Raw genomic sequence first — 20292 nt, forward strand, 5'->3', positions numbered from 1 at the left:
TTTGTCAGTCACCTTGTGGATAAGGTCGATGCATCTTGCAATGCCCAGCTGGCGATCTTTCCAAGGAAACGGCGTTGAGGAAAGAGGCATTTTCGTCGAGAATAGGACAAAGCTCCTGCGTAGGCGTAGGCTGAAGCCGGTCCATCGCTAGCTTGCTAGTCTGCGGTTGTCATGGAGCCTGGGCTGTGCTCGAGGTCTATTTTTTGCTGGGACATCGCTGCCTTTTGTGGCGGTGAAGTGCTTCTCGACAACCTTGGCCTGGACAGCTCTCTGATTCCTTACTACAGCTTCCATCCTTGCGATGAGCTGTTCAATTGAGGAAATTCTTGGGCAGCTTTGAGGTCCGAAAGCCTCTCTTTGATGACAGAGTTTCACAGACGCATCCAGACTTCATCAATTCACAATCTCGATGGCAACACCATGATGCCTCCAGGTGACCCTCACGAAGAAACGTAACAGAGTCGAGAGGGGGGATTGAGGGTCTCATGCGCGGGCAACCCCCACCAAGCGAATCGAACCCCGCGATTCCGATCCCATCACATCACATCATCCCACCTGCGCACAGCCGCCGCATCTGATACTGGGCTTACATTCTCCCGCCCGTAACCCCCCTTCTCTTCCGACGTTCACGTCTCCCCCCTCCTTTCTAGAGTGCGTGAGCGCCTCTTGTCTGAGAAGGTCTCCACCGCTGCGTTTATTGGGCGTTCGACAAGCGCCGAGCTGCACGTCTTCACTCCCTCTCCGGTTCTGCATGTCCATTCCCGCACGCGAGCCCGTCTCCCCGGTCTGAGAGACCGGAACATCTACCTTATTTCCTTCTTGTTGCCTTATAGCCTGCTTCCACATATGCGTCTCCTCTCCAATGGTCCTCGGGATGGATGATGGACATGCTGCTTCGCGAAGCAGAATTGACCAAACACTGAATGGAAGAATATGCCCCCTCCCTTTCCCATCCAAGCGCGGCGGTTGGCATAGCTTCCAGCCAACCGGCTCCTCACGCGAGCTGTATGACTGACAGTACAGAGGAAGCATATCCGAGGGGTGGTCCTTTTTTACGTAGCATCCGTACAAGTGTACGCTGATCTTCGCCCCGGGGTTATGACTGGCTCTATCTATCCTATCCCAACGACAGGAAGGTTTCCCTTTCCAAAGGGAAGCCTTGCAGTAGAGGGAGAGAGAGATAAAAGGCATGCGTGACTGGGGAATCCGGCATTCTTGTATCGCTAGACTCGGGGCCATTGGTCGGCGGCACGGGATGGACATGCGGTATCAGGCATCCGGAGCCGGATAGATGGCCAGACGGGGCGGCCCATCGAGCGCCTTGCTTTCATCTGCTCCCACCTCTTTGGGTCATGTTGTGACGATGGTCAATGGTACTGGCGGGCCGTCTGGGGGTTTTGTCAACCCTCTCATGGGCGCTAATGGGAATTGGTTATGGTGTAGGCCTGTGAGGTAACACAGCGGCCATCCTCCAGATGGCCGCGTTCGCGACCTACCTATCGCTGAGCCTGATCTGATAGACAAGAAACCCCGTTGTGACGTGTAAGCACACGATGTATCGGAAGACAGACGGGAGGAGGGGAGCAAGAATTACGAAGCACGAGGCGAAAGGGGGGTTTTCCTGCGCCGCAGAGTACAGAGTCGAGATGCAGGCCTGGGGCGCGGGCGGCCAGGCCAGAAGGTCAGGCCAGGCCGCTTTCCCTTTCCTCTTCTGCCGTCTTGTTGTTTTCCTGAGCTGTCACCAAAGCCTATTTGGTCTCCACTATATGTCTTTTGTGTTAGGCATCCACACATGATTATTCAATTTCCGGGCCAATAGGAGGATCAAATTGAAGTGTTGGACTCTGGAGTGTATCGATTGGTAGGCGGAGAGAAGAGTGCATTGGGATTGGATGATGGTCGTGTGTGGTGGGTGAGGAGCGTTGAATTGGGAAAGTAAGCTGAGCGAGGATGGTATCTGAATGTGACGTCTGTTTTCTCTGGTTTGGGATACATTTCATGGACTCTGAACCATGGGACTGTGTTGAGCGTGTCGTGTCGGAGAGGCTTGAAGGTAAGGAAAGGTGAGGACTCATGGGCCTGGGGGGCGAGCCCAGCTTGTCTTGCTTGCCTGGTCTTCTGGGTGGCGAGGCTGGGACCGTCTTACATCAGCTTTTGGGGAGGGATAGGTACTCTGCAGGTAGGTTTCTGAGGGTTGTGTCGTGGGGGAAGGGGGATAGATAGATGGGATTGATTACGGATATTTGTTTTTCTTACATCAGCAACGAAGGGGTTGTAGGTAGTTCGTTTGCAGGCGAGAACCGTGGCGGATGTCGTCGGGTTTGGATGTTGGTGTCGGCCTGGCCGACGTGATTGCTTTTTGCAGTCGTCAAACGGATCACGTGTGTGTTTTACGGCTATTTTGACATGAGACTGAGAGGGGAGGGCGTTGTGGTGTATCATTACGATGAGACTTTTGGGCAGGGCTTAATGGGAATCTGAGAAAAGCTTTGAAAAGGTTCCCTGATAATCATTGGGTCGTGCGGCTGTCGGTGCCTTATGGGTACTTACCCCGTGAACAGTGCAGCAATGTGCAAGAACCGTGATGGTGTGTGTAGGTTAGGATCGAGTCCAGCCCGAGTTGCACTTTTCTAGTCCCGCCTCATTGGGAAGGGTGGTGGGAAAGATGGCCAAGGGAGAAGGGGGGCGTTCAGGCTTGGTGGCTTGGTGTTTCGGTGCCTGATTATCAGCGCGTATCGGCGTCTGAAGCAAATGTGTAGTTCTGCCATGTGTGAAGGTGTGCAAGATGTAGGAGGCCGAAGGAGAAGTGTAGATATGGATGGCTAGTGAGGCAGATGAGGCAGATGAGGCACCCCTTCGATGTTGTGAGGCTAGCTCCTTGAGGCTGCTTTCGCGTGATTGGGTCGTTGTCTTGAGCGAGAAGGATGAGGATGAGGATGAGGCTCCGAGGCAGGCCTGTGGGATGGACCGAGAAGGCGGGATACAGCTTTGGAAGTCAGTCTGCCCGTTTGATAGGTCACCCTCACTGGTCGTTTCCTTTCCTCAATCTCATGGACCTGGTTCGCCTTGTTATGGTTACAATAGATGAAGTAGCTGACAAAGGGATCACGAAGGGAGACGGAAGACTTGCCGGACATTACGGCGAGAGCAATCGAAGACCTATCGACTAGCAAGGTGCAGCGTGACCGAGTTGAAGGATCTACCTGACTGCGAGGTCTTATTCCTTGGCCCAATGCGTTGCTTATCTGTCTACTACTTGGCTCCTAATTCTGGCTTTGATTTGCTCTGGAAGTGTGCTGCTCTTGGGGAAAGCTCCCTTACTATGTATAGTACTACGAGAAAGTGATATAAGGGGGCGGGCTGGATAGGCTCAGAGTAATGGTTTTAGAGAGTCTCTCGGGTCTACTAGATGTATGTTCTGACTCGTATACCCATATGAGGGTACCTAAAGCTAGTGAACCTCCTTGGTTAAGGGTTTTGCCGTCTTTTATGACGAAGGCGTCTCTATTTTAAACAGTAGTGTTGTCGATACGTCGCGAAACATGATCTGCCTCTATCTGAACAGGATATTCGCTCTAATAACACGGCGTGTTTTGAACCGCCTCAACCCGTTTCTACTATCTTTATAAAGCCACTATTATATCTAGACTAGGAGGCTAGGTAGAAAGGGTTGACGTGCTCCTCCCGACAGTCGTCCGGCTAATAGAAATCCTCGGTCTTCTATATAGTGAGTAGGAGGGTTTGTACCACGGGGGAGATTTATATGTACTGTAATAATAGGGATTCTGAATACTTAGGTCCTAGAAGAATAACTATACCATGGGGAGTCTCTCATGTCTTTGTATGTATTCGGACACGTATAAGAGCATCGTAATACCTAGACTTGAGAGATATCATTTGGAAATCAGTAGTTATAGTACGTGATAATATAGATGTGGATAGGTATGAAGCGTTTCCAGACACCGACGTCGCACATCTGTGGAACACATCTCGCAGCATGATCTGCCTGAATGCCCAACCGCGGGGCAGAGGGCAATCTTCGTGCTCAAGCTGGCGAGGCTTCCGATCCGAGGGGTCTGCGGCAGGATATTTATAGTGCTACGGCAGAGACGATTGACGAGGCTTGACCTCTCCGAGCACAGGTAAAGGCCTCCGAGACCAAGAGACAGTCTGGTGGGACTGAATTGTTCAACGGTACATTGTTGTCAATGTGAGCACAAAACCCTGGACCTCGGTGATGATCGTCGTTTCTTCACTGGCTGTCACTTCGGAAGCCTCATTCCCGTCTCTCCATGCCCCCGCTGTAGACGGTCAAAAACGGTGGTGGTGGGTAACGGTCTCCAGATACATCCTACGACTGAGACTAGCATAGAGCAAGTTCAGCCTCTTCGACTCTTAGTACCCTACCCCTAAGTCGTTGTTGTAGATAAGGGGTATCACATGCGGCTCATCTAGTCCTTGAACACCCCATGAGGCTTGACAGTCCTCTGCTCCGTATGCGACAGTCTTGAGAAGAGGCATTCTGTATACGAACCCGCGGCACAGATGTCGAAAAAGGAAGGAGACGAGCGACGCGTCCACGTGCAAATATCCTTGAAGCACAGCCGAGCGACGGAGAGCTACATGTGAACTCGGTAGTGTCTGGAAAGTTATCAGTTATGCCGCGAATGATAGACGTCAAGGTCACCGAATAATGGCATAATGGAGTGCAACTGAGGGTTTGAGGCTACCGAGGCGGGGAGGCAGACATTCATGGGTCTCATCTGTTCCGGATGCCTGCTGCCTCACCTAAATCCCGTTGTGGCAGCAGTTCACGCAGGCTACTTAGACCTATGTCGAACGGGAACGCATACCTTCACCGATATGCAACTCCATGCGGGCGCCTCGTCAACAACCAAAGCTGCCCCGCCGTCTGCCTCGTCGCCAATGCAACGTCGATATCACAGCCTCAGTACTCAACCCCAAGCAAGGCATCTGCCTACCTGCCTCTTTGTTTCATTGAGGCCCTCAATCCAAATACACGACCCGCGGCATCCCATCGCGATCCCACTCCCACACCGGCAAATCCAGGTCCACGACGATAGGTTTGTTGACCGTCTTGCCGCCGACGTGGGGATAACTCTTGGCCATGATGGCACAGTTGACAACGCACGTCTCCCGCCGGCCAAGGCGTCCAGCGAGCGCGGCGACGTCGGTGCGGGGTGATGTCGGATCGCCGCCGAGGCCGCGGGTACCGAGGCCCGGCTCCGCGGCGATCTCTGACGTCGTTCCGGGGGTAGACGGAGACGGGCCGGAGGTTCTCCTCCCCGCAGCCTCGTCGGATGAACTCCTCCACGGATGTGATCCGTCATTACGGAGAGGATTCCCGCCCTTGACCGACAGATTCACGAGGGATTGCTTGTTCCCCTGGCCCGGATCACTCCAGCGCTCGACGCCTTCTTCTTTGAAAGCTGAGCCGCCGCAGCCCAGATCCCAACTTACCCTCTCGACGCCGCGTCCTTCATGGACGTGTCCGCAAACAGCGAGCCGCGGACGGACGCGCCACAAGGCCCGTCTGAGGGCTTCGCATCCCGCTGCGCGTCGGGCGCGGGATTCATCGCAGTGGGTGTGTGGCGGTGTATGCGTCACGACAACGTCTGTTTCGAGGGGGATATCGTCCCATAGCGTGGGTAGATCACTCGCCGCGGCGCCGACGCTGCCGTGCTGAGGGGCGTCGTAGCCGAATGCCCAGAGGCCGTTGCGTGGCGAGTACGGGGAGGCAAAGACTGTGAAGGAGGTGCGTGGTCCTGAGGGGGAAGAGAGGCGGATGGTTGCTGTTTCGTGGGCGAGGTAGGTTATTGAGGGGGAGTTTGCGAGGAGGGCTGCGCAGTCTTGAGGTGATTGTGGTGTCTGGTTGTGGAAGTGGGATCCGTGTTGAGAGTAGAAGTCTGCGTCTAGGGTGATGTCATGGTTCCCTAGGCGGCCGTTTGGTCAGTGTTCTGATGTGGAGGGATGAAATGTATACTGCGTCAAGGTGAGGAAGTCTGAGGGGGGACCAACATTGTGCGTACCTGCGACGACGATTTTGGTCTCAAAATCTGCTTTCTCAAGCCATTGTATTGCCTTTGATAACTGGTGATGCCGTCAGTCACACTGTCCAAATAAGATACATTCAGAAGCAAGCAAACGCCACCGGCGAGTCCATATTTTGTTTATTCTATTGCCGCGATGAACCCAGACACCATCAGAGAGTAGCTCATCTCTCCCCGAGCGCCTCCCACATGGCTCCCGAACGGGTAAGTACCTGAGTCGACAACTGGGAACTTCCTTATTGTCTCTCGCTCTCTCTCCAACTACACTTATAGAAAGGGCACGAATGGGGCACGTACCTCGGAATAGCTGCCCTGGTTGGTCAAGTCCCCCGCATGGATCAGCACGTCGCCCTTTGGTAACTTGACGGTAGTGTTATGGGTGTCGGAGACGCATACGAACCGGGTCCTCCGCAGGACCGGCTGGCGTTGTGCTGGCGGCTGCGGCTGCGGGTGGCTAGAGGTGCCGGTATGGTCCATGATCCCGGCGATGTTGGAGGGGTCAGTCATGGACCGGGGGCCGGGCTTGGGCGGGCTGTGAGAGGTGCGTAGCGGCCGGCAGATGATGGGGCCGATGGAGAGTTCGGACCGCGTGCGTTGGTGTAATTCGATATTCGATAGACGAGGGTGCGGTGGTATCAGGGCAAATTAGGGGGAGGAGCCGGCAATAGGGCTCGAATTAGGCTACAGGGCCAATTTGTGCAGATGATGAAGGCCAAGGTATCCGTATTATCCGTATGTATGTGATGTAAGGATTTTCAAGAACAGTATACACGAGTACAAAGGCACATGAGAGGATGGGGGGCCAAGAGAGACGGACTGTCGTAATGAACCGGAATGAGGATGTTTGTGCGCAGTGCTTCACTTGAAACAGGCCGGGATAATTCAACAGCACGAAAAGGCAGCCCGGCACCGGATCGCGCAGGCCGTGCGTTCCGCCTTCCTCCAATCTGTGTTCGTAGCCCAGGATTCCTTCCAGTACCGTGGGCTTCCCAGAGCTTGAAAGCTGGTGCCTTGTAGATGATACGTTTCTTTGTGATTTGTTCCTCGGCGGTCAGATTCGTTCGGAAATTATCAGGAAAGGACGATCTGGAAATTCGGGGCCCCCTGCAGTTTCACAGCCAAGGTGCAGAGGAGAAAGTGACGAGAGATAAGATCATGAGCCTGGTCGTTCTTCTAGAAGGAAAAATAGGGGAGGGGTTTCAATGTGTGGAATGGATGAACGTCTGTTCGGTGTGACCGCTCTGTGTCATTTCGTGGATGGCGGATCAGAAAGTGAGATTGATGCCTCTAACGTTCGTAGCTAAGGTACGTAGTTGTAGGCTGTATGCAATTGGTTGGGTACGTGGGAAATCATCGGGTGTGGGGCTGGTGAGGTACTTGGGTACCTTCCCATTTCCATCATGCGAGATCCCAGGAGAAACGAAGCGCCGCCATTGGTTATACCGGCGGTGAGGGATCTCGTTGACTCGCATCCCCAATTGCACCCAATTTGTGAGGTGAGGTTTGGTTGTGAATCCAGATAGGTAGGCTTGCTGCAGTGGAAGAAGAAAAGGTCAGCAGCCGGTATTATGCAAATGGTCAGATGGAGAGACAAAACGGTCTGCAAGCGAGGTCGAAAAAGAAAGCAAAGTTCCCGAAATGGGGATTTGAAAACGTCTCAGGCGCATATACGAAAAGGAAGAGAAAGCATCAGCCACCTTCTCTTCCTCTCGTGAGGATCTCGTGAACTGTGGTACATGTAGCTATGCAGAACAGTAATCCCAGCGGCGAGGAAAGAACTGAAGAGGCAGATGACTGAGAGATTACGTTCACACACCAGAGTCCCCAGGGACAAAATGAGTGAAGACTTGAAATTGAGAAATTGAGAAGCAAGAGGCACAGCACACAGACCGTTGAGCTTCCTGGTTGGCGGTTTCTGGGATTGATTGCCTGAGCCAGGGCGGCCAGGAGGCGCAAATGACCAGTGCCGGGGGGCTTTGGCCTTGAGGGTCTAGAATGGTGCCAACACAGTGCGCTTTCCTGATGACAAACTTACATAAGCAAGGAAGCAGGGACATTACCTCAGCACAACTATGGCTCGCCTGAGGTTTTGGTTTTGTTCACGCATACATCCACAAACACAAGTACATCTGGGCTGGCATCAACACTTTCGAATAAATTTTTCATCAAAATGACGACGACGTGGATATAAATAAACAAACTCAACAAAAGCCCGATCTCGCTGACGGCCCGACGGATACTGCGTATGGGTGACGTTGAATTTGGGTCCTGGTTAGCTGAGCTGATCTGGATGGGATGAGCCTGGATTGACAGATGACGATGTCTGGCTTATCACTTATGCTAAGCATATCCGCCATACCAGCCATTGCAAGTGCCCGCGGCTGGCATTCCAAAGCCCACGTTCCATTCCAAGCATTGCTGTGCAACACACCCCGTTCCCGGCCGTTCGACCCCATCGTTCTTCAACGGTCCCAGCTCCACCGCAATTACGAGGAACCCACCGTGTTGGAAGAGGAGGGGTCACCCTCCTTTTCCTTCTATGCATATGGAGTATCCTCACATCGCTTGCGGCTCCGTTGTGGGAACCAGTCGTCAATATCGATTTTGACGACGGGAATAACCTCAATGCTCAACGATCCAAGGGAGGACAGCAAGAGTCCAGCCCAAGAGCAAGCTGTCCGAGCGCAACTGATGCACTGACAGCACTGCATCCCTTCCCTCCACCTGTATGGAGTCTGGGAGTATGCGCCTGCAGCCTGTCCGCCACTCACCTGTCGGTGTTGCAGCACCTTTGACGGTTTGACCTCCCGTCATGTCTTTCCCTCCCTCTGAATCAACGCCATGCCATTGACGCCTTTCTTTGTCTGGTCTGCGATGCAGCGTCAGTGTCACACGAACAACATGTGGGCCGTTGCACGGGACCCCTCTACGTGTCTGGAATCTCTGGATAGACGTCTGGCATCCGTCATTGGCCCTCTAGAGGCAGAGAGGCGCAGACGTCTTGCATTCGCGCGTCTGTCTGCCGGGAGGAAGAAACACGCCGGTGACAAGCGCATGTAGCGGTCGTCGTTGGCCTTTGGCATTGTTCTCCAATGAGACGCGGCAAAGCAGCAAGCGCAATGGTCAGGTAGCTAGCTGTATGGTAAGCCAAGGTATGCAGTACTTCGTATACCGGTTATGTGTAGGCAGCTGCTTGCCCCTCCTCCTTCCCCTCATCCACAAACTGTTGATCGAATGACGAGAGTGACATCTCTCTTGCTGACTACCTGATACTTTCCGAGCCAGCCTTTGGGTCCGAGCATATCCGTCATTTTCTGCAGAAACATTTGGGGGAGCCCAAAGGTAAATGCACAGTTGGGACGAAGATTGCCAGATGCAACTCTACTCCCGGCAGCATATCTTGTTAATCTTATCCGTAATACGGTGCCAGTCTCCCCCTCTCCCTCTTCTCATTCTTAACAGAAAAAACCCCTCCAATATCTCACGGCCTGCATTGGTCCAGAACTCTTCTCCCCTTTCTTATTCGCTGCCTTCAGCCACTTCTGGTGCTTTTTTCTTCCTATCAGCGACCGCGGCTCCCCGAAAGAGGGAATCCCACGCCTTGCACATGTGGGTCTTTTCTCTCCTGGATTGCGCTGGGGTCTGACCAACCAACTTCCTCAGACTAGAAGGGGCTAGTTTATATATGGATTAGCTCCAACAGACCGAAAAATACGTACTGCTGCAATTGGGGTGAACCTCAAGATTGTGGCACTGCCTTACGCACTGTGCATGTCGTGTGCGACTGTGCGGCCTTCCTCCACTTCTCTCCTCTCCCATCCACTTCATTCACTCCCCCCCGTCTTTGTCCATTGTCTCGCTTTTGTGTCTCTCTTCCTTTTTGTTGCGTTGCTCTGCACTCCGGCACTGTGGAATCCACGCTGAGAGCGGCCACCAGCAGAGACAGAGAGAGGAGACTGGACGCCATACACACCAAACAGCTCTCGTCAAACCACCACCACCTCCTCCTACCACCGCACTCGCCGCTGCGAATGGCCTCCCGCTGAAAGGCCCTCTCCTCTATACTATTTTCCCCATTTCGATTCGACAGCCCTTTTACCACGTACCACCTTCGTTGTTCCTTCTCCCGACCCCGTCCTCCGGTCGCTACATCCCGCCTTGACGCTACTTCTACTCGCTTTCCTTTGTTTCGACACACACTCAGGCGACCCTGACCCTGATCGTCCTGCCCAGACCTTTTCTTACCGTCGCGCTTCGTGAGCGCCTCCTAATAATCCGCTTTGCCGGAAGAGCTACCAACACCACGCTAGACGCAAAGCCGGCGACCCAATCCCAATCTCCCGCTCTCGTCCAACAGCGCCGCCAGCTCCAGCTTCACTTCTTCACTGCCATTGTTGCAGCACCGCCATCCCATCTCGTCGTCCTTGGCCCGACACACATCACGAGACTAGCCTTGCTGCTGGACCTGACGACAACCTCCTCCCAGTCCACATACACCCAGAGTCTGGAGGTTGCTGTCCCTCCAGCTCTCCGGACTACGCGATGGCCGCCATGTCCACCGCGTCAGCGACGGCCAACACAATCACGCCCCCGAGCAGCAGCCACGGAAACGGAGGTGCATGGAATAACTACACAACAACAGACACAGAGGTAAGATAGCTACAGTCCTGGCGACACGGCAATTTTCTTGCAATTCTTTTTTCCAATTGGCCTTGGCCAGGCTGCTCGCGAGTAAATATGCTGACAAGGTCTTGCAGAACCTCCAAAACAAGAGGTCTCTCGATAGAACCGATCAAAACAGCCGGCCACCCCTATCGCAAAACGGCAGCTCCGCCAATATTTACGAATACGGCTTCGAGCCTCTGCCTCCCCCACGAAAAAAGGCTTCCAACGACAACATATCTCTGACAAAAAGCACAAGATCATGGGACAGGACAAACCGCCGTGACCATGACACGTCGAAATCGGGCAACTTTGCGGACGATGTTTTCGGGGGGAAAGTTGGATCTGACGAGAAGCGGGCGACAAATGACATACCTGTCTCCGACGATGACAAGTGGATTCACCGGGACAAGCTGGCCAAGATTGAGAGTCAGGAGCTCCAGGCTGCAGGCATTGTCTTGCCGAGGGCGCGTGCGAGCAGCAAACCGCGCAGAGGCCGTAGCGAGGAGAAGCTCAACGGGAGCTCCAGGAGGACCACATCCGCCCCGCCAGACGATGAAATTCCTCTGCCGAGATCTAGGAAAAGCTCAATTTCGCCGGAAAGCAGAGTCCCGGAAGAGACTTTGCCGGATATGGATTTACCTAGCTGGGATCTTCGGCGGCCCGAGGAGATCGCTGTCGAAGGAGATGACGCCTACTGGACTTCCATTAGTGACAAGAACAAGAGCGGCTCCAAGATTCCCGTCGCCAAGGCTAGCCCGGCTCCCATCCCCGAGTATTACTTGGAGAGGAATGCGCCCTCTGGACGAAGACGAAGCGGCGGTAGCGAGCTCGAGACGATAGCCTACCCGAAACCGAGGCCGAGGAGCGGTAGCGCCAACACGCTCGGCGCGACATCAACGTTGGCACCCGCAAAGCGCAACAACACCGACATCTCTCCCCGAAAAGGCAGCGGCACCTCCAGCACCACCAGGAAGACCTCGACTCAGATCAAGGGTGGCGGAAAGACCAAGACACGTGGTGGCAAGGATTCTACGAGCAGCATATCTGGGAACAGACCGACAACGCGATCCGGAGAACTGTCTCCCGGTGTCAAGAAGCCAGAGGGCGACCCGCCATGGATGGTCGGATCCTACCGTCCTGACCCTCGTCTGCCGCCTGATCAACAACTACTCCCGACGGTCGCCAAGCGTCTGCAGCAGGAGCAATGGGAACGGGAGGGCAAATATGGAAGCATCTACGACAAGGAGTTCCGTCCACTCACGGCAGACGGTCTCCTCAAGCCACCCGAAGCTGGATCAAGCACTACACCCCCCGAAGAAGAGAAGCAGGAGCAAGACGAGTGGCCGCTGAGAGGTGACGCTCCCAAAAGCCCCACGGCGCAGAGCCCCACGTCGCCGAGCATCAAGCAGACCAACTCCTACTCGACCATGCCCAAAATCTCCGATAAACCCCAGACTAGCCCGCTGCCGAGCCCTCGTGGCCCACTGAGCCCGACCATGCAACCCCAGCAGCCCGCCGAGACCCAAACCGTTGTCCGCGTACCCGAGCAACCTTCCGCTGCGGCCAACATGTCCATGGGCGGCGAAAAGAAGAAGAAGAGCGGAGGCTGCGGCTGCTGTCTCGTCATGTGAACGGTCGCTACCATGTACCCAGCCTCGCTCGACTTTGCCATCCACCCCCGTATATCCCGTGTCTGCATCACACCAACATACCCCCTTTTCAACCGCGAGGCGAGCCTCCGACGACGTTATGAGTCTCTTAATTCCATTCACAGCATCGGCCCATCAATTAGATGTATTTATCGAAATATTCCCACCAGACAACTGCACTGTCTTCCGTAGCCAATGCACTTGAGAGCAGCACCGCGGTCCAAGTTTTTCTTTGTTACCCTACCGAGCGTCCTCCAGCAGCTTCGCCACTCAGCGACAACCGTATCCCCGATCCGACGTGTGCGCGTCACCTGATAGTTATGGAGGTTCTGTGGAAGACGCGCCGAGTGACGGGGATTTTGTGTTTTAGAAGCTGTACTGCGAACCAGAACGGAGAGGAGCTTGTTTATTGAACATCCAAACATTCATGGACTGTGTTCCGGCAGAGCCGTGGTTCACATCCCAAAAATCGAAAGGCAGTTGAGGAGGCCGGGGTGTCTTATCCTCATCCTCACTCATCAAGACTTGCCCCAGTACTATTCCCCCTCGGTTATCAAAAAAAATGTATAATCGTTAGCGATTGCACCCAGAAAAATTGTCAACTTTTTTGAACATCCACATATACTTGCTCCTTGGTTTCTCTTCTCTGCGCAATGGGTTTTTTTCCATTTCGCCAGGCGTTTTTTCACTATTGTATTTCTCCATGCCTGGCGTTTGCTTCTTTCGTTTTCAGAATGGGGAGTTTCGGGCATCCGTGTTTATTGCTAGTCGCGTTGAGGTTGGTGATTTTGCGTGAGGAAAGCAGGATGATGTGTGGGAAGAGGGGGGGTTTGGCGGAGAGGATGGTCATGCCGGGTGTAGAGACAGGCTCGTGTCGTGGTGGAGGTGACAAATTGATGGACGAAGAGGGAGGTGAAGAGAGGGAAGGGTGGAGTTGGGAGAGAAGGGAGGGAAGGGCGAGAGGCGGAGGCACCGGTGCGGATTTATATATAATTGATACCCCAATCCACGTTCCGCCGGTGGCCGAGGCGCGGTTGAAGGGGGGATGAGATGAGAGAGGGTGTTTTGCTGAGTTTGAGTTTGAGCTGGTTGTGTTTGGACGGGTGTTCTAGAGAGGGAGAGAGGTGCGAAGATGATGCTTAGAGAGGTGGGGGAGCGTACTTCAAAATCAAGCCTTTATCATACATATTGATCCTCGCGGTATCAGCGTCGTTTAATGGGTTCCTGCTATCGCCCAAAGTGACATATCGGGATTCTTATAAGAGAAGGAGAAGGGAAGGCGAGGGGTGACAAGTCATGCCTCTGACCGGGCTGGAACAGCGCACTTCTCGATTGAAGCCACTCTCGACTTCATGCAAGTATCTGACTTCATTCAAGTATCTGTTTTCAGTTTAATCAGCATGGGAATCTGCGCATACACAGTTGAGCTTTAGCGCCTGCTGTGTGGGGGATGGAGTCGAGTGGTGATGTGTAGCCTTGCTGGGAGGCAGAAGGGAGACGGAAGGTGGAATGAGGCTCCAGGTGTGGTTGCCTGGTGCTCTGAAGTGATTTGCCGAGATATAGTATGTATGCGATTATGGTAAACTTGTCGTGATGCTTCCCTCAGCGTGGACGCCTCGTCAACCCCAGAATGGTACCTTCCTCTCGAGAAGACTCATTACCGAATCCCGACCTTGAACTGATTCTTTGAGGCGTGTGAAAAGGAGACTCCTCTGCGCTGGTTTGCTGAGCTCCTTTCCTTGAGCAGAGGACCTGCAGCTTTTTCCATCTTGTAGAAGCAAGGTGATTGGGCGACTCAATTGCTGGCAGCTTGGAGTGTAAGGCGGCTGGTATGTTCCGATCTCATTCCGTGATGAAATTTCCCTTGTGCAAAGACATGGTGGAAAGAGCCGGAGATATCGTGCCGCTGCTTGTTTTTGATGGTCCGCCCTTTCGGTGGTTTCATGGCGGAATATACAGAGGGCGACGAGGCGTGGTTGAAACCCTTGGCCGTTGACCTTGAGGAGTGCGTAGTGCTTATGTTCCTATAATGTGAAGAGAGCTTAACGCCATTATTGGGAAACGAATCGGCCAAGTACCTGCGCAACCATGCTCTGGTTTCTTGTGTAGAACCAGAGCCACAGGTGCCAAAGAATGTGGCTGGTAGTCCAGAGCTTGGGACTTGTGCAGAGGATGGCTCCCTTTTAAGGGCATTTAGTTGCCTCTTAGAGAGAGTCGAGGTAGGAAGGAGGGGACTTTCCTTAAGCCTCGACCTGGTGAGAAGGTCAATACGCCACACAAAATAGTCTGTTGATTAGGATATCTGAATCAAGCTGTTCAACGATTTCAAAGCACGTTATACTTGACAAACTTCTTTGGAAACAGGGTATCCGGATTAAATGACCCAAATACCAATCTATCACAACAGGAACACCTTCCACCGCTAATCACCCGCGTACCAGTAGAGCTTTCCGCAAGTCTCCGTGTAGTCAGGCTCTCCATTTCCCTCTAGAAAAAGCTGACCATGCTGGCTCCTACTTCTGAGTACGATCCATCTCCCTGGGAGCACCCTCTTCAGCGCCGGACACGCCACATGACGTTTCTTGTGAGGGAGTCCCATCCGTCTCATCCTCGGCGACCACAATATGGCTCCCGATAAGCTGGACTCTAAGCCCTCTCGCGAGCTTTTTCAAGGCATCCACAGGTTGGAGACCTTCACCCGCCGCAGTGCGGCAAGCTGGACTGAGAGCCACAAGAGTGCCCAACGATGAGCTTTTGAGGTCTCTATAATTTGAATCTGAGCCTCCCGTAGAGTAAATGATGGTAATGACGAGGAGCATTGCTGCAGCCGCGATCTCGGCTACGAGCAACATCACCCAAGGCCATGTTATCTTGACGTATGTGGCCATCGTTGTCGCCCGTCCGGGAACATTGAACACACCCATCGTCCATTGACCGTAGGGCCGGTACATTCTAATCCTAAATCTCGTATCAGCTGTGGCATAAGATCACAAACAGAGCAGAAACACCCTATGTCTGGACGTACGAGGCAGATACTAAAGTGGCAACGTTTTCGTAAATATTTTTGAGGCAAAGTTCTCGAAGTTCGAGGTTTAGTATGTTGCTTCGAGAGAACAGTACCGCTTCATGAAGTGTACTGATGAATTGAAAACCTTGAACGTGTTGTGGAAGAGACCCGCTAGTATCAGGGGCCATCGAAACGAATGCAAAACCTGCGAAGAAGCTCCTCATTGCCTGAGAGATCTCTTCCATCGCACGATAATTCGTGCTGAAAACTGCGGCTTCATTTCGAACCAGCTTGGTTGCAGAACCTACACGTTGAGTGGGATCCCGGAGGCTTAAAATTTCATCCCCGCGGTCAGGGCTGGTACTGCATGCCCACGATCGGTTTAGAACCAATGATTGGCAATCCATATCGAGAAACGCCTGGCCATCTTGGCCAACGGGTTCGGTGAACGTGTCTTCGATTAGAGTACGTTCCCTGCCCAGCTGAACTGTGGTGTTGTAAGATTGCACACACAGGTGGAAGAGAACTTCGACGGCCTCATGCTTAATACTGTGGACGTGATCAAATGCCTCCTGCCATGTTCTTTTTGGACCTTTGAATGTAGACATCCACCAAGTCTTGTCAGACTCAGTCAGCATTGGTGCAGTGTAAATCAGAAAGAATGATGCGATTCTTGCTCGAAGCAGAGCTGGGTTGTGTTGGAACGCAAACGTATGGTTGCCGTTCAGTATGTCTGTGAACAATGCTGCTTTGCTCTGATGGTCGAAATCAAAGCCACCGGGTAGCGAAACTTTCCATACACTGCTGTTTGGAAGGATCCTGTCGGCTAATATCGGAGTTTCTGTCATTCTTCCATCTTCAAACTTCTCAGCTGTTAAAGAAGATGTTATGTTTGCCAACTTTACACACACCCCAAGAGATTGATACTTATCGAACGTGCAGTTGCTCGTGGAACAAAAGGTTGCGTGAGTATCGATGGCGGCATACGGTAACGGTTTCTGAAAATTCTCATAATCTAGGAAGCTAGTTTGATAACTGGCGAAGCGGATTGCTGACTCAAGCTTATCTCTGGGGTACATGAGATCTCGGACTGCTTGCGTAGTAGCCTGGCTTCCTGTTGCTTCTTTTGCGACGAGCATTTCTTCTTGTGAGTATTTGATAGACAATTGTGTAATTGGCGATGTCAGAGCACTGATCGCGGTGAGGAGCGCCCCAAGAACCACAAAATGCCGGAATCGGAAACGCGACAGTAGTATCAAAGAGCCCCATGCTCCTCGGCTTGCTTGATCTATCAGTTCGAAATCGTAGAGAGATCGAGGTACACCATTCGCATTCAACCAGGCCCATTGTGACTGGCTGATGCAAGCGCAAACGGGTACCATGAAGGCAGCCTTCGCTAAGGTGGTGAATAATGCGAGGAAAGAGTTTAGTGTAGCCTCGAACGGCCACTTCGGTTGCACTTGCGAATCATACTTGAGAAGCACGACAATGATGACTTGATATCCGAGATCAGCAATCGGAACTTTTCAAAGGGCATTGATACTTACCGCCTGTGAGAAGTGTACTCAGTACGATGCAGGCTATCTCGAGAGCCCATATTTTCCAAGTCGGCTTCAAGGTCTCCGTGGCTCTCTTGGCTTCATCGAGCCTTTCGGCACTAGCACTCGTAGGTTGTGGGCCTTCGTCAGGTCCTTCTGGTGTCTGTTGTGCACTTGGGTGAGTGGTGACACTGATGGGTTTTCGCCGGATCCCCGCGCCTGGAATCGAGAGGTCTTCATGTTGGTGTGTGTCAAGATTGGTGCCGTGGTTTTCGTGAGGTGAGATTGGGTTTATCTCACTCGCCATGATCTCGGCTTCGGAGCTCAACAATGTCCATTCATGAGTCTGGACGGCAGAAGGTGGGTGAGATAATGGAGGCGGACTTTGCGGACGACGCGATATTGACCGGTTCACCTCACTTACGTTATCCGGAGAGCACTGGTCAGAGGATATCATCGGAACTCGCTGCTGAAGATGAGCTTCCGGAGACATAGCTTGAGATGGTCCTTCGTTGGCCTGCATGACGGATGAGAAGATAAGATGCAGGAAAATGAATCGTGCTTCAGATGGAAGAGAAAAGCAGCTTGTGGATCACAGCTCTGCACGAATATAGGCTCTTAAATGTTCATGGTTGGCCCAACGCCGAGCCTGATGAGGACGGGGCGCCGTGACACTCGAGATTCCAAGTCAGTGTATAGATCGCCTCCATAAGTATCCCACTCTTCTAGTCAGTAGACGTAAGCCCGGCTTATCTGATGTAGTTCGTGCGCTGTCAACACGGCTATTCGGTGACACCGACCCCAGCTTATGGTAGTGCCAGTCTCCAGATGCCTCTGTGACAAGGCAGAAGATCTTCCTGGCGTAAAGTCATTGGCAGTGGCATATGGTTACATTTCGACCTGATCCGTGTTACTACTATATGTGGTGTTTTCTGCAGACTTGGGCACCAGTTCGGCTCGCTTATCTTGACCGTTAACGTCTTCTAAGCCGAGTCAGTGTTCCGTTCGACAAGACGTGGCCACGTAGAGATACCTAGGCTCGCATCCATTTTATTGTGCAAATTGAGCAAATTATCTATCGCTACGGCCGTCAAGGCCGCCTTGTCTTGTTATCCCCAGACTGGGGTAGTGTAGTCATAGACCAAGAGACTTGCATAGATCACAGTATTACGACTGCATTACGTTTGGTTAAGAGAAGTTGAATGGACTCTTAGAAGCACGACGAACTGGAGAGGCACCGCTGATCGAGTAAAAACATAACAAAACGCTGGTGGACTAGGTAATATAATACGGGGCTACGAACAGACAAAAGATCGCCTTTTGAATGCTCACTGATGGGCGAGCTTGGCTTGAAGTTGCAGCTCCCGACGAATCTGAATTATTATAGGGTATAGCGATTAGGCGGCAGGGCGAAACTTGAACATCTCATTTGGATAGAACATCACACCTGATATATTCCAATAAATACTCCGGATGGTTCATACTCAGTACAGCACACTGAACACAAAATTGCCTAAGACAGGTGTACTATGCAAGCTATTCCACAGGGCCACCACTGCCTTCGATGAAAGGCACTACTCCACCTTCTGACCTCAAATATAGTTATGTGTATGTATCAAGATCCATCGATCTAGAAGTTTCGACGGCGATGAAGCCGTATGAGGAAGCAGTGCCGGTAAAATAATTATATGACAGCACACAGGAATAGGAATATCAAGGAATATTGATATCGAATTGTATTAGGTGGCTCTCTGTGGGACGTACCCCGGCTGTCTCAACTTCTCCGCCGCTGTCAGCGAGCTCTCTCAATCTGTAGTACAAACATCCTTTTTCATGAGCCCAGTCAATAAAGCCCATGCCACCCCGAATGTACAAAAGAAATCCTCAACAAGTAATTGGCTCGTAAACATGGTCGAATCCCCAGATACAAGTTCCAAACTCACTCCTTCTGGTCCAAAACGGAAGCATGCAACACGGTGGGACTTGTCTGGATAAGCGTACCAACAGTAACATGCGGCCAGCTGAGGTTAGCAAAGTCCAGTGTGACATTCTGCGTGTACTGAAGCTGAGTGTACTCCACGGACACCGTCTTTGCTTGCGGGATCGGGAAGTGGACCTCAAAGACGGGCACTTCCTCACCCTCGCGGAGGGGCAGCGGCGAGAAGTGCTTGCACCGCTGGTGCTCCGAGGGTCCCTTCCACGGCTCGAGATGGATCTTTGTGCGGACGGTGGAGATCCAGTACTGGGCCTCCATGCGGGTTGCGTTGGCGTTGGCACGGCTAGGGAGTTCGAGGGCTTGTTGGCCGTCACCGACGAGGAAGCCAATGTTGGAGGTGCCGCCGCCGAGGTTAGTTCCCTCGGGCTTGGTTGTGATCTTGTAGGAGGTGTTCTCGAGGATGTTCTTGCCCTTGTTGGCCAGCTCCAGGACGACGTTGGGGTTGTCGATCATGTCTTGGGTGATTGTATGGGCTTGCGTGAACTCGTGGAGGTCTTGCGGGAGGCGGAAGGTGGCAGGGTCTTTTGCATTTTGGCTGGGGAAGAGGATTCTTTTGCCGCCGCCGACCGGGAAGGGCTTGATGTCGACTTTGGGAATGAATGGTGCTCCCACGCTGAAGGATGGCTCCGAGAAGCACTGGGCGTTGATGGTGGTGCCGTGCGGGATGGAAGCCATGCGAGCAAGGGATGTCTTGAGCTTGGGTATACTTGTAGCGGGGACGTGCATCCAGAGACCGGGCTCGAAGTGAATGACGGGAGGTTTCGGCTTCGGCTCCGTGATATCATGAATGGTCTGGGTGTAAGGAACGCCGTTCAGTTCGATGTCCTCCTGCTTCATCAGTCCGCGGTTGGGCACATCGCCGAGACCGGGAGCAAAAACTTGGCTCTCGTGCGTGATGTTGAGTTGGAGGATGTTATCCGGGATAAAGGGGGGCTTCAGCACGGGGGTGACTGCCAATGTGGTGGGAGAGGTAGTGCTGTGAGGGCGGAAGATGGTGTTAAAGCCTTTACCGGTGAAAGTGCGGTTCTCCAGCTTCTTCAAGATTCCCAACGGCGGGGCTGGTGCTTCTGGTGTTGCTTGTTGAGTGGTGTTGGCATGGGTCGTATCCGGAGTGCCGTTGTTGTGGGCGTTGGCGAGGTACGGGCAGCCGCCACGGCCGTTGGAGTTGTGGTCGCTTTGTGGCTGGAGGACGGTGGCTCCGAAGGAGTTTGCCTCTGGGACGCTGATCGAGGCGGAGGTGGTGATTGGGAGACCCATGACTGCAAATGTGCTTTGGAATGTCTGGTTCTTCAAAGTAACGGATGAAGGTGAGCTGTGTGGTGAGATGGATGAGGGATGATGATGAGAAGAAGGGATTTTTAAGTAG

The 20292-nt window shown here is 52.9% G+C and overlaps 6 protein-coding genes across 6 annotated transcripts; 1 reads left to right on the top strand and 5 right to left on the bottom strand.

The window, feature by feature from the left end:
* Positions 1 to 546: 546 nt before the first annotated feature.
* Positions 547 to 1263, bottom strand: CABS01_01077 (uncharacterized protein; the record flags this gene model as incomplete). The annotated part of the gene is made up of 1 exon (XM_060534457.1): positions 547 to 1263. One exon carries the CDS (start codon positions 1261 to 1263, stop codon positions 547 to 549), a length of 717 nt encoding a protein of 238 aa, XP_060401535.1.
* Positions 1264 to 2598: 1335 nt separating this feature from the next.
* On the bottom strand, positions 2599 to 3030 carry CABS01_01078 (uncharacterized protein; the record flags this gene model as incomplete). The annotated part of the gene is made up of 1 exon (XM_060534458.1): positions 2599 to 3030. A coding segment is annotated over one exon (432 nt), but the record flags the coding sequence as incomplete, so codon positions are not given.
* A 1977-nt stretch (positions 3031 to 5007) lies between these two features.
* Positions 5008 to 6578, bottom strand: CABS01_01079 (calcineurin-like phosphoesterase; the record flags this gene model as incomplete). The annotated part of the gene is made up of 3 exons (XM_060534459.1): positions 5008 to 5954; positions 6051 to 6111; positions 6369 to 6578. The coding sequence occupies 3 exons, from the start codon at positions 6576 to 6578 to the stop codon at positions 5008 to 5010; spliced, it is 1218 nt and encodes a 405-aa protein (XP_060401537.1).
* A 4035-nt stretch (positions 6579 to 10613) lies between these two features.
* On the top strand, positions 10614 to 12367 carry CABS01_01080 (uncharacterized protein; the record flags this gene model as incomplete). Its single annotated transcript, XM_060534460.1, has 2 exons — positions 10614 to 10721; positions 10829 to 12367. 2 exons carry the CDS (start codon positions 10614 to 10616, stop codon positions 12365 to 12367), a joined length of 1647 nt encoding a protein of 548 aa, XP_060401538.1.
* A 2531-nt stretch (positions 12368 to 14898) lies between these two features.
* On the bottom strand, positions 14899 to 17453 carry CABS01_01081 (uncharacterized protein; the record flags this gene model as incomplete). The annotated part of the gene is made up of 4 exons (XM_060534461.1): positions 14899 to 15343; positions 16380 to 16887; positions 16940 to 17276; positions 17355 to 17453. The coding sequence occupies 4 exons, from the start codon at positions 17451 to 17453 to the stop codon at positions 14899 to 14901; spliced, it is 1389 nt and encodes a 462-aa protein (XP_060401539.1).
* A 1416-nt stretch (positions 17454 to 18869) lies between these two features.
* CABS01_01082 (uncharacterized protein) lies at positions 18870 to 20183 on the bottom strand (the record flags this gene model as incomplete). The annotated part of the gene is made up of 1 exon (XM_060534462.1): positions 18870 to 20183. One exon carries the CDS (start codon positions 20181 to 20183, stop codon positions 18870 to 18872), a length of 1314 nt encoding a protein of 437 aa, XP_060401540.1.
* Between the last annotated feature and the right edge of the window lie 109 nt (positions 20184 to 20292).

The sequence above is a fragment of the Colletotrichum abscissum genome (genome assembly GCF_030869225.1).
Source record: "Colletotrichum abscissum strain IMI 504890 chromosome Unknown Scaffold_2.1, whole genome shotgun sequence".
Classification (NCBI taxonomy): Eukaryota; Fungi; Ascomycota; class Sordariomycetes; order Glomerellales; family Glomerellaceae; genus Colletotrichum; species Colletotrichum abscissum.